This window comes from Crotalus tigris, unplaced genomic scaffold (genome assembly GCF_016545835.1).
Source record: "Crotalus tigris isolate CLP2741 ecotype Arizona unplaced genomic scaffold, ASM1654583v1 scf7180000019817.510193, whole genome shotgun sequence".
Taxonomy (NCBI): domain Eukaryota; kingdom Metazoa; phylum Chordata; class Lepidosauria; order Squamata; family Viperidae; genus Crotalus; species Crotalus tigris.
The window spans coordinates 413,917-430,995 of NW_024097726.1; the positions used below are offsets into that span (position 1 = coordinate 413,917).

At 40.5% G+C, this 17,079-nt stretch overlaps 1 protein-coding gene across 1 annotated transcript; it reads left to right on the forward strand.

The window, feature by feature from the left end:
- The first annotated feature begins 595 nt into the window (after positions 1–595).
- On the forward strand, positions 596–16,043 carry LOC120317768 (vomeronasal type-2 receptor 26-like). The gene is made up of 7 exons (XM_039364608.1): positions 596–1,238; positions 5,084–5,357; positions 5,842–6,133; positions 7,006–7,866; positions 8,342–8,569; positions 9,446–9,572; positions 15,145–16,043. The coding sequence occupies exons 1-7, from the start codon at positions 596–598 to the stop codon at positions 16,041–16,043; spliced, it is 3,324 nt and encodes a 1,107-aa protein (XP_039220542.1).
- Positions 16,044–17,079: the final 1,036 nt, after the last annotated feature.

Genomic DNA, 17,079 nt, shown 5'->3' on the forward strand with positions numbered 1-17,079 from the left:
ATATGCGATTGTGAATGATGAGGAAGTGGTGGAAAGCAGTCCGCTAGGAGCAAGCTGCAGTGCTCAAGTGGCAGAATTGTGGGCATTAATTAGGGCATTGGAAAGAGCTGAAGGGGAAACTTTAAATGTCTGGACAGATAGTAAATATGCTTTTTTGACTCTGCATGCTCATGGGGCTGTGTATAAGGAAAGGGGATTCAGGGATTCTGCGGGCAAACATGTGTTGCATGGACATTTGATCAAGCGACTTCTCGATGCTGTGCAGAAACCAGCAAAAGTTTCTGTGATGCATTGCAAAGGACATCAGCAAGGGGTGGATCGGGTGGCTCAGGGGAATAGAAGAGCTGACTTGGAAGCTAAGAAAGTGGCAATGAAAACAGGGCCCATTCCTGATCTGTCAATATGTGTGGCAATAGACATAGGGGACTTGCCTCCTATCATTAAACCAACATACTCTCAGCAGGAGTGTGTGAAAGCAGTGAATGATCTCAAAGCTACTATTAGGGATGGGTGATATCTTTTGCCTGATGGACGTATTTTTGTCCCTCAATCTTCAGCATGGGCTTTACTTCAGGCAGCACATGAAACAACACACATGGGGAAAACTGGATTGGATGCTGCTATTGGGAGGGATTACTATGTACATGGGTCGGCTGGGATAGCTGCTCGAGTGGTTTCACAATGTGGCATCTGTGCTAAGGTCAATCCTCGACAAGGGCCCCTACTACCACCTGGAACCATACCTGTCTCTTACTTTCCTATGGACTCTGTCATGGTTGACTTTACAGACATGCCAAGATGTGGACTATACAAAGCTTTATTGGTATTTGTGGATAAATACACTGGCTGGCCAGAGGCTTTCCCTACAAAGACTAAACAAGCCAGGGAAGTGGCAAGACTATTGTTAAAAGAACTAATACCTCGTTTTGGTTGCCCGTCTTTTATTTCCTCTGATAATGGTCCTGAGTTTGTTCATCAAGTCAATCAAGCAGTGGCTTCTGCTGTGGGATCCAAATGGCGGTTTCATTGTGCTTTTCATCCTCAGTCCGGTTCGAATTCTGAACGAATGAATCGCACACTGAAAGAGAAAATTACTAAGATCTGTGCTGAAAGTCACCTGAAATGGCCTGATGCATTGCCCTTAGCTCTCTACGCTGTGAGATGTGCTCCACGTAGACAATACAACCTATCCCCATATGAGCTGATGTTTGGGCGTCCTCCTACGCTGCTGAGAAGAAGTTTGGCTGGATGGCCTGATTTGGGCCATCAGGGGGGAGTATGGGCTCTGAAAATGGTGCAGGAACTGAATAAGCAAGTGGAAAAACTTAGGAATTATGTTGTTGAACAAACACCTCCTAAACTAATAACAAGATGTCATCCCTTTAAACCAGGGGATAAGGTGTGGGTAAAACATTGGAAACATGAACAACTGGAGGGGAGATGGAAAGGACCTTATGAAGTAATAATGGCCTCCCCTTTAGCAATAAAGATTGCAGAATCTAAATCTTGGATTCACTGGACCAGAATTAAAGCAGCTGCAGAACCTCTGTGGACAGTGAACAGGGACCCCAAGGTTCCCACCAAACTCACTCTTAAACATGTTTAGTATGTTTAATGAATATTTTATTGTTTGTAAACCAGATATTGTATTAGCACAAGTGTATCCTGCACATATATCTACGGCTGTCTGGCTGAAATTCAACCCCCTGCTAAGCCACACCCGGAAGCTGGCTTTCTACGCACGGGAGAAGAAAGGATGAAAGGCTTCCTTCTGCTTTTATATAGTACTATTGTTGCATGTAATAATGTTTGTCTTTCTAATTTAGGCCAATGGAGCAAGCCAGAAGAAGCTCCATGCCTTATCCAATCTTATGCTATAGGCACGGGCACTTGTAAAGGTCACCCCCTATTGGATTTTCCCCAGAATGCTGGAATGGTATCTGGCCTCATCCTTGTCAATTTCCCCAAGCATTTGACAGAATAGTTAAAGAAGCCTGTATGACCTGTCAATCCCGAAGCCTGTCAGTATGTTGGGTATATTCTTAGGAAAGGCATATGTGTAAAGGCCCCATATAAGAAGCCTCCTCCTCCTGTTACTCTGGAGTGTGGGCCTCCCTTATTCTGGGGATGGGAGCGGGTCACCCTAGTCTCGCAGTTGAAGACGGGATGGAAGGGGACTTGCATCGTACATGTAATCCCGGGGGAATTAGGAGTTACTATCCAACGACCCCCGAGGAAGCGCCCAGAGAGAAAACGAAGCAGAAGGTCCCATCAGAATAAGGATATGCCCCATCCATTGGAGTCAAGGATGCAATATAATTTGTGGGTCCAATTGGCTAAACTAGCCAACACAACTGATTTTTGCCTTTCTGAAGCATATGACATGGAGAATCTGCTGTCCACATGTTTAATACCCGTATGTGTTCCTGTCACAGCAGCCAAGGAGTTCAGTCACCACGAGTTTAAAGAACATATAGGCTATGAAACAATGTACAGCTGGGGTCACATTTCCAAGTTTCTACCCACTGATGCTTTAGCTTTACATACTCCTAACGTAGCCATTCCAGAAGACTTACAATGTGCACATATCACGGGGTGTGAGCAGAATACACCTTCACCTCATTGCCTGAAAGTGAGCCAAGAAAAGCTAAATTGCACATCTTTCCAAACAGTGTCTTTTGGGTATGCAAACATATGGTTACCTAAAGGGTGGTTCTTCACATGTGGGAATTCCAGAGACAAGAGTATAACAACATACATACATCAGACCCAAGTGTTATGGAATGAAACTTATCTGCATAGATGAGATAAGTCTCATCAGGGGGGAATAAAGTGGTACCTGGAAAAATACTGATGGTCCGACAAAGAATATGGGTAAAAAGCAGATGGCCCACCAAAGAATGTGTATGAAAGGGAGGTTTGTTTTGCTTACAAGACAACTCTTAAATTTAGGATGGCCAGACATCCTGTTCCCAGCTCTGCACATGATATATTACTAACTGCTTGTCACATGGTGTATCTAAATTGCTTAACACTTGATATATTGCTGATTGCTAAAAACATTCCAATGTAAACGAGGAGCTATCGATTATAGATCTGTCTAGTAGTTTTTCTATGTTAGAATAAGGACCTATAGAATGTAATGTGACCTGAAAATAACCCCCACCAGAAGGGTTATAAAAATGGTCATCAATGTACAATCTGGGTTCAGATTTCTTCAGCCAGGATGGCTCTCTGAACCTGCGCGCAATAAACTTCCCTTTCCTGAAAGAGCTGATTCAAGTTTTTCAATTCTACAACAATATTGCAGAATATTTAAATATCAAGAGATGAATGGAGAGAATTGTAGCTCAGGCTTGTCACTTGTTGAGTTGCTACATGCATCCCTTGATTATATTAGCATCTATCAGACAAAGTTGCTGTAATTTGTTCACAGATACCTATGGAGCAGTCTGGCTTTGATATGTGGGAATAGTTTGAATCTATTGAGCCTGAGAAAATGGATCGGTCCCTATCCATCTCCTCTTTAGATCCGAGTGGCTTTCAAAACCAACAAACATTCTACCCTTCTGTATAAACTCAGGGGATCAGTGTTTTTTGCTGGTTTGACTACTTTCTCTGATTGACATTCCAGACAGTGGTGATTGGTAAAGAGATGTTGCCTTTGGCCCTCACTGTGTGATATTCTCAGTAAGAGGTATCACCAGTTCAAAAAAGTGGCATACTATGGGTCTTATTTGCTAGAAAGATGTATTTGATGGATCCTAGAGGAAGGAAGGAAAGAAGGAAGGAAGGACGGAAGGAAGGAAGGAAGGAAGGAAGGAAGGAAGGATTTAACTTTTATAAATAAGTGAATTTCTTATTTTAGTATTTGTATATTATGTTATTCTTCAATTTATTTGTCCATGTAGTGAAAGAAGTAATGATAAAGGACAAATAAAAATAAATAATTTCAAGTGACCATTATTTCTTTACTACAACGAAACTGATTCAGGTTATGTTTTTTTATTTGATAAAAGGAGCAACATTTGTAGCAGCAATCAAATTTCACAATTAATGAGGAAGGAGTCCTGTGACTGGTAGATTATTATTTTTTCATTTCCCATATATGATTGACAAAGAGATTTGTTGCAGGGCTGTAAAATATCAATGGTGGATAAATGGATTGGTGGTGGCTCATGTCATTCATCAAGCCAGACAAAAAATATATGGTTCACACCGTGTGACTTTGAGGATATGGAGTAAAAAATCATTTAAAATGAGTGAAAAGAGCCAAGCTATATTTTTATTTTGCAATAAAAACAGTGCTGAAAAATATGTTTCCAATGGTATTCATTTATTATTTGCATATTCACTTGGCATTACACACTGTTCCCATCCCAAAGGACTCTGCACAGCTCACATGCCTGCTTCCATTAGAAAGCATAAAAAGAAATGTCATGATTTAATTACATTGTTGTTGTTAGTTGCGAAGTCGTGTCCGACCCATCACGACCCCATGGACAACGTTCCTTCAAGCCTTTTAATTACATTACAAATACAATAATCAAAGTGTTTAAAGACCTATCAAAAAGATAAATAAAGGTGGGCGGGATTCTATAACATTATGGGTCAATTTCTTTTTAGCTCTTTGGGGAAAAAAATCATGCTTTAATGTACGCCCTAACAGGTCAAAGTCAGATAGTTGTATTGTTCCAGAGAATGTAAAGTTTACAGCTACAGAACTAGCATTTGTTTATCTGAATTTTCATTATTTTTCTCTATCTCTTTTACAGTTTTCAGTTATGAGTTCTTTTTTTCCTAGCCCATACATATCATCATTCTACTTTCTCCACAGTCTCCAAGGAGCGTCACCAAACATTCACTGATTTCCCCTATAATTACCCAAAGAATCTTACTAATGTGGTTTTTTTCTCTCAACTCTTTCAGGAATTCTCAGGCACAGCACCAAAGGATAGCTCAAGATTGAAAGGGTCTGTTAATTGTGGGATCAGAATGTTAGAGACGTAACAACCTTTTTTCTTAGAAAGAATATTTATTCTAATAAGTGAGAGTTTTTCCCCCTTATGTTTCATTCTTACAGATAGAAGTGGTTCATATGTAGTGAAAAGTGTTTTCTTGAAGAAGATGGAATTTTCCATGGTAGTGATGGCAATGTTGTCACTGTTTCTGTCAGGAGCTACATGCCATATTCTGCCTACTAAAACATGTTCTGTGGGGAAACTTCCCTTTGTTAAGCATAAGTATTTTCTGCCAGGTGATTTCATAATGGCTGGGATACTAGCTCAGTTCTCCATGATATGGGATCCAGTTGGTTTCACAAGGCACCCATCTGAAGAAATGATTGATGACCTCATGTAAAGACTTTCTCTTCTTAACTATAGCATATCTTAAACCATAAATCTTTCTCTAATAGGTTGTCCTGTACTATTTGTAGCTAAATCTATGTTAATCATTTAATTATTTCACTTAATATTAGGGAACAGTTGCATGCTTTGAATTATTTTCCAAACAGCTATTGAGCATGCATGGAACACAGACTTAGAGCATCTCTGCCTTAATGAAACATCAGTGACTTTTATTGGGATAAGGTCTATCATTATCCCAGAAAAAATATAATATATAATATTTGTCCTCAAGTTTACTCCAAACACATTTTTCATGCCTATATCCACCATAAAACAGACCCAAGAAGAAGATAAAAATATAAGGCTACATATGGGTTTTAATACAATCATTTTTCTTCAAGCTATTTATCTGTTTCTAGTAAAAAATATTTGTGATGAATTAAAAGAATCATAACATCCTGCCTAGATCCACACAATATATCTTTCATTGCAGATTTTTCCTGCAGAACTACCAACATATCCTGGCCTTGGTTTTTGCTGTAAAGGAGATAAATGAAAATAAGCACATATTATCCAACATGAGCTTGGGTACTGACATTTCTAACAGTTATCCCATGGCAGGATTGACTTACTTGGCTTCCATGGAGCTTCTCTCAACACGTGGCAGATTCATCCCCAACTATAAGTGTGATGCCAAAGACTGGGCAGCATCTGTTATTGCAGGACCTAACTCTTACATCTGTCCCTTCGTGGCAAACATCTTGAATGTCTACAAGATGCCCCAGGTGAGATTTTTTTTCTTGGACTAAGTATACACTGTAAGAATAACCTTGAAAGGCAAGAGGAAGAACTGCAGTCCTATTTAAAAAAAAGTCTGATAAAAGAAATTTGAGACTAAACCAGAAGTGTTCTTTGAGAAAGCATCTCAAGATTAACACCCACTCCTCCCCAATTCTCTGGAAAGTTAAGGCAGGGGAAGAGAAAGTGTTTTCCTACTTTCAAGGTTAATGTCATCCCTTACAGATTGTCCAGGGTAGCAAACCAAAATCACACATACTAATAATTCTTTTATTGTAAGGTTACAATAACAGAGTCTTCCAAGTCTTCAACTACCTCCCATTTGTTTCTTTTACAAAGTAATGTTTACAAAAATACAACAAATAAACCAACTTTTCTTTTTATGACTTTTTTGTGGTTTGGAAATAAAGTGATAATCCATACAATGATGAATAACATACCATGTGTTTGCAGAAGAGATAGAAAATTTTAGGTACTAAGCAATGGATGGAAAGTAATCAAGGAGAGAACCAACCTAGAATGAAGGAGAAATTTCATGACAGAACAATGATTTGCTTCCAGAATTTGTGGGTGCTCCATCCCTGGAACATTTTAAGAAGAGACTGGATAGTGACTTGACTAGAATGGACGGGCTTCCTGTCCAAGCAGGGGGTTGGACTAGAAAATCTACAAGGTCCCTTCCAAATGTGTTATTCTGTTATCCTGTTAAAGTTCAGGGATTACTGAATCAAATTACTGAATCAAATCTATGGCATTCAAATATTAAATTAAAGGAAAAACTGGTTTCTTGAAGTTGGTGAGGAACACAATCTGTATCATAGCTTCTAATACCCAACTATTTTAAATCATTTTTCCCTAGCTTCTATATGGATCTGCTCCAATGAAAGATAATAGCGAAGACACAGTTTTCTTTCATCGTTTTTTCCCAAACGAGGACCTTCAGACGAAGGGGGTTCTTCAGCTGCTGTTGCATTTAAAGTGGGTATGGATAGGGCTGATTTCCCAACCTGATGAGGGTGGACGGAGTTTTGTACGGAATGCCCTTACACTGTTTGTCCAGAAAGGTATTTGCTTTGACTTTATGCAAGAGTTGCCCAAAGAAACTTTTTCTAATCACATTGAATATATATTTAAAGATTTTATTGCCATGTACAAGGTTGTCATGAACAGCACTGCCAATGTTGTGATCCTCTATGGTGAAAACCACGTCATTGGCATTTTCAGAATATTTCCCCATCTTTCAGAATATGAGGATATACCAGTAAAGAGAAAAGACAAAGTTTGGATCATGCCAGCCCAGATGGAGTTCACATCAGTCCCTTTTCAAAAAATACTCCCTTTGGACTTTATTCATGGTGCCATATCTTTTGCGGTTTCTTCCAAGGAGGTGACTGGGTTCAAACCATTCCTGCAGATGAGAAGCCCTTCTTTAGAAGAAGAAGATCATTTAACAAAATTGTTCTGGGAGCAGGCATTTGAATGTTTTTTCCTTAAAGATAAGTTAGATGAGGATGCTGGAGTGCTGTGCACTGGAGAGGAGAAGTTGGAGACTCTTCCTAATTCTGTGTTTGAGACCACCATGACTGGACAGAGTTACAGCATTTATAATGCAGTCTATGCTGTGGCACATGCCTTGAAAGCCATGTTTTCATCCAAATACAAACACAGAGCAAGGGCGGACCACGGAAGGCTGATGATTATCAAGGAAGAAAGATGGCAGGTAATAATAAAAGAAATCCCAATGACAAATTGATGAAGCCTCTCTGATGCCATCAGGTGTTTTTTATGACTACAAAATATGTACATTTCAGGTGCAGTATCCACATAGTTTACACAAATTCATGGTTTATGTTTCTGGACAACATACTGTGTAGAAACTATGTAAAAAAGATCCAATTCAAAAATTTGATTAAATCAAGCTTCATAATTCAGTTTGAAATTTTGTCAAACCATTTTACTTGGTAATAATATGGTTATTAATATTATGGTTCACTTGCACAGTAGTATTAGCAACTTCTAAATGTACATTTAGTGTGGATATTTATTTCTCCAGATCAATTCCATTTATTTATTGAATTTATATGGCCACCCATCTCATAAATGTAACACTGGACACCATGCACAGTTAAAACACAAAGCTAAATTATCAACATAATTCGAACACAAATATTTGTGCTTGATTTGCTTCCATTTAGCTCCATCCCTACCTGAGAACAGTCTTATTTAACAACAGTGTTGGGGAAACAGTTTTTTTTAATGAAAAGGGGGAATTGGGAACTGGATTTGATATCATCAACTGGATCACATTCCCAAACAAAACTTTTCTTAAAGTCAAAATTGGAAAGATAGATCCACTGACTTCTCCAGAAGAGTCTTTCATGATTTCTGAAGAAAACATCATCTGGCCGACCATGTTCAACCAGGTATTTCCTACTGATGTTTCAGGTTGTATAAAATCCTCCCCCCTACCATATTCAGAAATTACTTTTATCATTTGAGTGACTCATTAGTAATAAAATTAAGGCAATAAAATATGATGAAAAATGAAAGAGCAGAGATCAGATTACACAGGTGTTCCATTATTAAACTTGTCTTTCCAGAAATCTATGGGCATTCCTGAATGTACGTAATTACCAGCTGTCATTTTCAGGTTGTCCTACATAGGGAACCATCTTTGAATTATAAAAGCAGGAAATTATTTAATAATAAACAAGCGACATGCTGAGATACTGTACTAGTTGAAATATCTTATTCCTGTCCATTGCTACCTTATAATTTGATTATATTCCAACAGCATATTGTCTAAGACTCTGTATCCCATGAGTAAGTTCTCTGCAGTATTTCTTTTCAGGACCTATTTGGCAGAAAGGACTGGACCCAATGAAAATGCAGATAATTCCAAAGTTTAATTTCACCAACAAAGTGGAATAGATTACCAATCAGATTCCCCTCAAAGGTGCTTTTCAAAGGCAACTGGACTTTTACCGATCAGATTGACCAAAATGGAGTTCGAGGGGAGTCCAGTTTGAACAATTAAGCCTTCAGGAAACCTCTAAGGTCCCATGGAAATATATGGGAAATACATAGGAAATACATGGTTCCATGAGGACATATAGACAATGTCACATTATTATGGTGGCATTCATTAAATGTGCCTATCTAATAATACATTGAATTGAATCCTATATATAGAATTTCTCCAAAAGCTATGCAGATTTTTCAGAATATCATATACACTTTGAAATATGAGTGTATGAAGTACAATTATTGAACTCTCTCCGGGTTTCACTTCTGAATAGGCATTACCACTTTCTGTATGCAATGAAAATTGTTATCCAGGCTACCTGAAGAAAAAAATAGATGAGAAGCCCTTTTGCTGCTATGATTGTCTTCCTTGTGCAAAAGGGAAAATTTCAAACAGATTAGGTAAGATGTGCCATGTATATAATTGAGAAGACTTATTCATTCTCACCAGCAATGTTGTATACCTCTCTGTGTTTAATCTGCACGGTATTGTTCTCAAATGTAATCAGTTATTCAGAATTTGGAGTATTGGCCTCATTGAAGCAAGATAACCTCAGTATTAGATGAGATGTATTTGAATATTACTAGCTTGATGAAAAGTTTTGCTAAGGCTTTTGCGGTGGGAATCTTTTGGCAAGGGATAAAGTGCACCTGTTTGGAAAAGAAGTCCGTGACCATCCAGACAACAGTATTCTCATTGCTTTCTGGCAATTCCACTATAAAATCCATAGCTATTTCTCTCCAGGAGGCTGAGGGATTTGCCACTGTTCGCAATAGTCCTGGCGATTTCCCTTGCAACCTCTTTACAGTCGCACATTTTGGGCAACTGGCTACATAACTTTCTATGTCCTTTTTTATTGATGATGACCAAAATTGCCGTTTAATTAAGTGTAAAGTTTTTACAAATCCAAAATACCCTGCTGATTTTGTGTCATGGCAAAGCTGCATGAAAGTGACTCTTTGGGTTGTTGGTATATATAAGTTTTCCCCTACCCAAGGCAACCCGTCTCTCATTGTGCACACATTTTTGTTTTTCTGGAACCATTCATCTGTTTCCAAACTTTTTGGGAATTCAATTCCAGTTTGGCTGTCCCGTTGTAGTTTTAATTTAGCTTGGGTTCTGGTGGTTACTGGTGCTACCAGTTGTGACTCTGCCATCATCGGTTTAGCGTCTGTGGCTCGTGTGCTGTTACATTGGGGCATGCGAGATAGTGTATCTGCCAGGAAGTTCTTTCTCCCTGGTAAATGTTTGAGTTTAAATTGGAACTGGTGAAAATGCTGGGACCAGCGGGCTTGTTTGGGATTGAGTTTCCTGGGCGTTTTCAGAGCTTCCAAATTTTTGTGATCAGTCCACACCTGGAAGGGGATTTTGTTGCCTTCCAGGAACTGTCGTCACGTGACTAATGCCCAACGTATCCCGTATGCCTCCTTCTCCCATACGGGCCAGCACTGTTCTGTTTCTGTGAGTTTCTTGGATGTATATGCACAGGGTTGCAATACTCCATCATCGTTTTCTTCTAATAGAATAGCCCCCACTGCCACATCACTTGCATCTGCCTGTATTACGAAGGGCTTATCCATGTCTGGGTGCCTTAGTACTGGTTCGGCAGAAAAAAGACTCTTTAGTCTCTCAAACGCTGCTTGGCGCTCCATTGTCCATGTTAGTGGCTGGCTAGGTTTTACTGAGGATGCTCCCTTCATTTTTAGTAAGTTAGTGAGGGGCAAGGCTATCTGGGCAAATGAGGGGATGAATTGGCGGTAAAAGTTTGCAAAGCCCAGGAAACTTTGTTGTTGCTTTCTTGTGCGGGGTGGTGCCCAATCTAATACTGCTCTGACCTTCTCTGGGTCCATTTCAATGCCCTGGGGCGATATGCAATAACCGAGGTAGTCTATCCTTTCCTGGTGGAATTCGCATTTTGAGAGTTTGGCATATAAGTGGGTGGCTCGCAGTTTCTTTAAAACCGCTCTGACAAGGTTGACATGTTCCTCTTTAGTTTCGGTGAAGATAAGAATGTTGTCCAAGTAAACAAGGACCCCCTTAAACAGGTGCTCCCTTAGAACATCATTGATTAATTGCATAAAGACTGCAGGGCCCCCTTATAATCCAAATGGCAAGACTTTGAATTGATAGCGCCCCATGGGGCAGTTAAATGCGGTCTTCCATTCGTCCCCTTCCTTAATTCTCATGTGATAGTAAGCTTCCCTTAGGTCTAGTTTAGAAAAAAAATTTCCCTTTAGAGAGATGTGACAGCATGTCTTTCATGAGGGGCAGAGGGTATAGGTTGCTTTCACTGATTGTATTCAGGGCCCTATAATCCACGCCTCAGCGTAAAGAGCCGTCCTTCTTCTCACTAAAGAGGACCGGGGCAGCCACTCTGGTATTTCTGTTAGTCCCTTTTCCTCTCCCATGGATGCTTTTTCTATTCTTGATTCTGGTAGTCCCCCTTGGGATTTTAAGTCCATAGGGTCCCCCTTCAGGAATTTGATTTCTGTTGTCCTCCAATTTACCCAGGGGCTCCATTTTTTTAACCATTCCATCTCTAAGATCATTGGGCATCCATGCCTGGGGTCACCACAAACATTATGTCCTCCTCATGTTTGCCCAGGGAGAGGTGTATTGGTAGAGTGGCTAGGGTAGCTGGCACCCCCCTCCGCTATGGATCAATCTAACTGGCCAAATGAGATTGGTTGTTCCAGTCTCCTTGATGGAATGCCCAGGTTCCTCACTAGTGTTGGACTAATGAGGCAGCGGGTGCAGCCAGAGTCTATTAAGGCTTTCATCTTCACGGCTTCGGGCATGGAGGGAATTAATATAGTCACTGTCTTGAAGATGGGTGCGATGCATCCACGTACCAGGGGTTCGCCCTCCGAGCTGTCATCTGAGGCGTCCACACGCCCTGCGGTGTAGGCTGGAGTTCTTTCCCCCTGATGAGCAGAGGTGGGGGGTTCCGCAATTTCCATCATTCTCATGGCAGTTTCTTTTGGCTTAGCTGAAGACTTTCCAGATGTGCTGATTGGGGATCTGTCTGGGTTGCGCTGGGGTGCTTTGGAGCGGCATTCTACAGCTCAATGCCCTTCTCTTCTGCATTTGAAACACCCCATTTGCTTCTTGGCTGTAGCCAATGGTTTCACTGGTTCGTGTGTCAACTCAGGCGGGGAGCGAATCCATTGTTTTCCTCGATGGTGTCTCTTCAATATGTCGATCTCTGCTTCCTCTGCCAAGATGTACCATTCCTAAAGTTGATGTGGGTCCTCTCGGGGAAGGCATGCGTCATATAGGTCATAATTTAGTCTGTCTTTGAAATGGCTAAGTAGGATGTCTTCTGGCCAGTTCAATTTGCTGGCAATGGCCCGGAATTCTTGTGTATATTTAGCCACCGGGCGTTTGCCTTGCCTCATCCAGCCACGGGATCTTCAAATCATCTTCTCAGAGAGGACATGAAACGGTTGAAGTCATTGAGTTCTGGGGCATTGGAGTCATGCAAGTTCACCACCCAATCTGCAGCCGGTCCGTCCAGGGCAGATTACACGATCTGGATGCGGGCTTTGTCACTGGGGATGTCCCGCCTGTATTCCTCCATGAAGCTGAGGACTTGGGTTAGGAAAAACCCCAAGCGTGTTGGCTCCCATTTGAATTTCACCTCCAACGGTGGACGTCTTGGAATGGATCGGTGCCTCCATTGTTGGTGGTAGTGTCTTCCATTCAGATCGCCTCTGTGGTTCGGTAGGGGGTGGGGACTACTGGATCAGCAGATGTCCCCGGGGCTGCAGGTTCCACTTCCCCCTTGGTGTCTCTCCCTTTGCGGCTCCAGGCGCTGGGGCGGCCGTAGGGCTCAGGATTCTCCTCTCCTAGGGAGCTGAGAGTTCTCTTCATCAGGTCAATAGCTTTCTCTAGGATCCAGTCTAAGTACGGTGCCCAGCTTTCTCCCTCTTCACTTGCGTGCAGGGATTTCTCCATCTCCTGCTTCCATTCTGGTTGCTTGGCCCCCCCGTCTCAGGGTCACCTTTCTTGATTCCTTTCCCCACTCGCTTTTCTTTCCAACGCCCATTGACCAGTGAGGCTTGTGTCCCGTGTCTCCACCACTTCTTCTCCTGAGGAATCTGACCTCTCGGATCCCAACATCTGGCAAGGTTCCAATTGGTTCAGCTGCTCTTTTTCAGAGAGTTTCCCCCTTTCTTGCTCCATTGTCTGACATGGTAATTTTTTGCAAAATCCCCCGGCAAGGGTCTCCCTTCCAGGTGGATTAATTTTGCAAGTCCTGTCTAATGTAAGAACCCACCCCACTTTGCATCTTAAGAAGACAGAACTCTTGGAATAATTTTTCCAACAGGCATCCTTTATTAAGAGAATATGGTTGCAGGCGTTCTAGACAGGACATGGGGTCCAAGCTCTCCCATTCAAGGTTTTAAGGGGTTTCTCAGTAGCCCCACCCAATCATCCCCTACTTCCAGCGACAGTCTCAAGCATTACAATCCCACCCCCTTTTCCTTACTGCCGGCTGGATGGAGACTTCAGAGAAAACTACATGAAAGGTAATAGTCCCCTTTGTTATGATTAGGCCTTTTGGTGCTATCCTTTGAAGTGTACTGAAGGAAGTGAGGGCCATAAAGCCCCTTTGTTCACCACCTTCCCTTCATCGTATGACAGAATCCCGAGAAGGCAGAAATGGGGTTTTTTATAGTTGATAATTAGAGATGAAATATAATTGGATTCTGACACTCAGGTTGGTAGTTGAACTGTTAATTTGATCTCCAAGCGTGGCGATTTGGCTGCAAATGTTTCATCTCCATTCAGGGAGATATCTTCAGTGTCCTTTGAATAGTGCTCTTGTGTCAGAACACTGATCTTTAAATTGGTGTGGGTGTTATTTGTCCAGACGTTTTTGAGTCATGGTCAGGATTCGGGCTGTTTGACTGACGGGTTTGTTGTTGTGAATTGAATATGATGTGTAAAGAAGCAAGAAAAATGAGCTTGTCCTTGCTGGAGAGAAGCAAGCACATAAATAGATATGAAACATAAATATTGGTCCTTCTGCTGGTCTGATAATGAACTACAATCTTCATGGATCTTTCACCCTTATAAATAACTAAAATTCTTGCTAAAATATTTGTCACCTGAGCATGAAGAATATTCAAAATGAAAAAGCTTTTGAATTAAGAGAAATTTCTCCCAAAATTAGGTTATCTCTTTTTAAAGGTAGAGAAGTCACTTATTAAGGAGAAAAGTGATATATTTTGACTTATTTTCCATAAAATACATCAGTCATTAAGTAAAATGTCGAAACAGATGAGCTCAAAAAGAAGTATCACACCCTTTCATTGGAAAATACACTAGGAAACTCTGACCTATTATAAAATTTTCTGTTGCACTATCCTCCCATCCTCCAAGATGACACTGAGATTGATACAAACAACACTCTTGGTGTCTATTTGACCAAACATATACAGGGTACTTTTCTGCATGCGGATGGTCCCATTCTTAATTTTTAATACTGTAATGCAAGTAAAATGGACATAATTAACTAGAAATAAATGGAGTTGCTTTCATATGGGCCACAATGTTTTCTTCAAAGAGTCCTTTGTGCTCTCTGAACTTGGTGGTTTACTTGCAGATATTTCATTACCAAACTAAGTAACATCATCATGTTACCAAGTTTGATTATGAAATGTCTGCAAGAAAACAACTGATCTCAGATAGCACCAAAGTTTCCTCATTTCAACTCTGAGTTATAAATAACTTCCCTTATTATGACTGAAATCCCATAATTCGCAGTAGAGTCAGGGCAACTGGATGGAACTGAGCATTTATTGGCTGGATGCTTTTCCTGACACCATGTGGAGTTGGCAGCAGATATTTTCTGCCACTATTGAATTGTCAACCACCCAAGTGGGAGACGAGCATCTTAAGCACTAGGCCATGATTCAGCTCTGAAATTCTGATCAATAAACAGTCCTTTAATGTTTTCTTTTGCAGATGCAGTTGACTGTTTCCAATGTCCAGAAGATCAATATCCAAATGAAGCTCACAATCTTTGCATCGAAAAACATATAACTTTCTTGTCTTATGAAGAACCTTTGGGAATCACTTTGGCCACTGTAGCTGTCTTCTTTTTTATAACTTCAGCTTTGGTGCTAAGGATCTTCATTAAAGAGTGGGAAACCCCCATAGTCAAAGCCAACAACAGGAATCTCACCTATACTCTTCTCATTGCTCTCCAGCTCTCTTTCCTCTGCAGTTTTCTTTTCATTGGACAACCTGGTCAAGTCAGATGTCTCATGCGACAAACTGCATTTGGCATCATCTTCTCTGTAGCCATTTCTTGCATTTTGGGTAAAACAACCATAGTGGTTCTTGCTTTCATGGCCACCAAACCAGGATCCCAAATGAAGAAATGGGTGGGGAAAAGGCTGGCCAACTCCATTGTCCTTTCTTGCTCTCTGATACAAGTCACAATTTGTGTTGCATGGCTGGCAATTTCTCCTCCATTTCCAGATTCAGACACACATTCCATGGCTGAAGAAATTGTACTAGAATGTAACGAAGGATCAACCATCATGTTTTATACTGTTCTGGGCTTTATGGGGTTCTTAACTGCTATCAGTTTCACAGTAGCCTTCCTAGCTAGGAAGTTACCTGATAGCTTCAATGAAGCCAAATTCATTACCTTCAGCATGCGGGTGTTTTGCAGCGTTTGGGTAACATTTGTTCCTACCTATCTGAGCACCAAGGGAAAGTACATGGTGGTGGTGGAGATCTTCTCCATTCTGGCTTCAGCAATGGGGTTGCTTGGCTGTATCTTTTTCCCAAAATGCTATATTATTCTTCTGAGACCTGATTTAAACAGAAAGGACAAACTTATTAAAAAACACTGAATAATGTTTCTGAACCTTATACTGTAAACTCGCCTCACTGTTGTGTTTCCTTTTTCTGCTAGTCGTTGCAGTTTGGGAAAACTGGGTCAGATGCACAAATGCACAGAATAAATATTTGTCTAATGTTGGAATGTGCCTAGGTATATAACCATGTCAACAAATAAAGTGCAATTTCTTCCCTTGGCAATTTTGCCCAGCATTTTGCTTGCCATTTGCTCAGATTTGTTGTAGTCTTGGATCTTCATGTATCATGGGTAATGCTGTGAAGGAGGCCTAAATATAAGATGATAGTTACCAAAATCCAATTCAGAGCTCTTAAGAAGCTAAGTCCTTATTGGAATATGATAGTAGTTTCGAACTTTCTTTTGGAGGGTAGGTTATTGAGTAAATAGTGTAGATTCACTGTCAGACCAGTCTAGGTCCATGGATGCATGGATGGTAAAGGCAAAGTTCATCCATTGGATATGCTCATAGATGAACTTTGGTTTTATAGAAGTAATCCTCTCCACCTAGTCTTTCTATGCCCTCAGTAATACTTAATATAACTAATAGGATAGATATTTCAGAGACATTAAGCATAAGGCGATGATGTTGCATTTATCTTCCTATTACCATCCTTTGATTTTTGATTTTTTTTTACTTTCTTTTCTGGAAGTTAAAAGAGGAATCCAGATGAAGTATAAGCTTTTGCATTCTCCAATATTCAGAACCAATCAGACTTAACAAAAATTGGTCCATTTTCACTATAACATTTCCTAAATCAAGAGTTTATAATTAATTTTTTGTATACTGCCTCTATGCTCGTGTAATGATCTCCATTTTTAGATGTTGGTTGAAATTTTGTTGAATCCAGATGGCTGCCTGGACATGTCTTCCTGTTTTCTTGGCAAGTTTTTAATTTTAATTTTGTGATCATGGAACTGCAATGAGCACAACTATGAGGATATCTAAGAAGTACTGCTCCTTCAGTAACATCATAACTTCAATTGGTCTTTTAAAGAGTGGATATTAGATGAGACAATCCATAAAAAATTAA

Coding starts and splice junctions, on each gene's coding strand:
- LOC120317768 (XM_039364608.1), top strand. CDS start 596: ATGGGGAAAACTGGATTGGATGCTGCTATTGGGAGGGATTACTATGTA. Junction 6,134..7,005: donor ATGTCTACAAGATGCCCCAG/GTGAGATTTTTT, acceptor ATTTTTCCCTAG/CTTCTATATGGATCTGCTCC. Junction 7,867..8,341: donor TCAAGGAAGAAAGATGGCAG/GTAATAATAAAA, acceptor GCTTCCATTTAG/CTCCATCCCTACCTGAGAAC.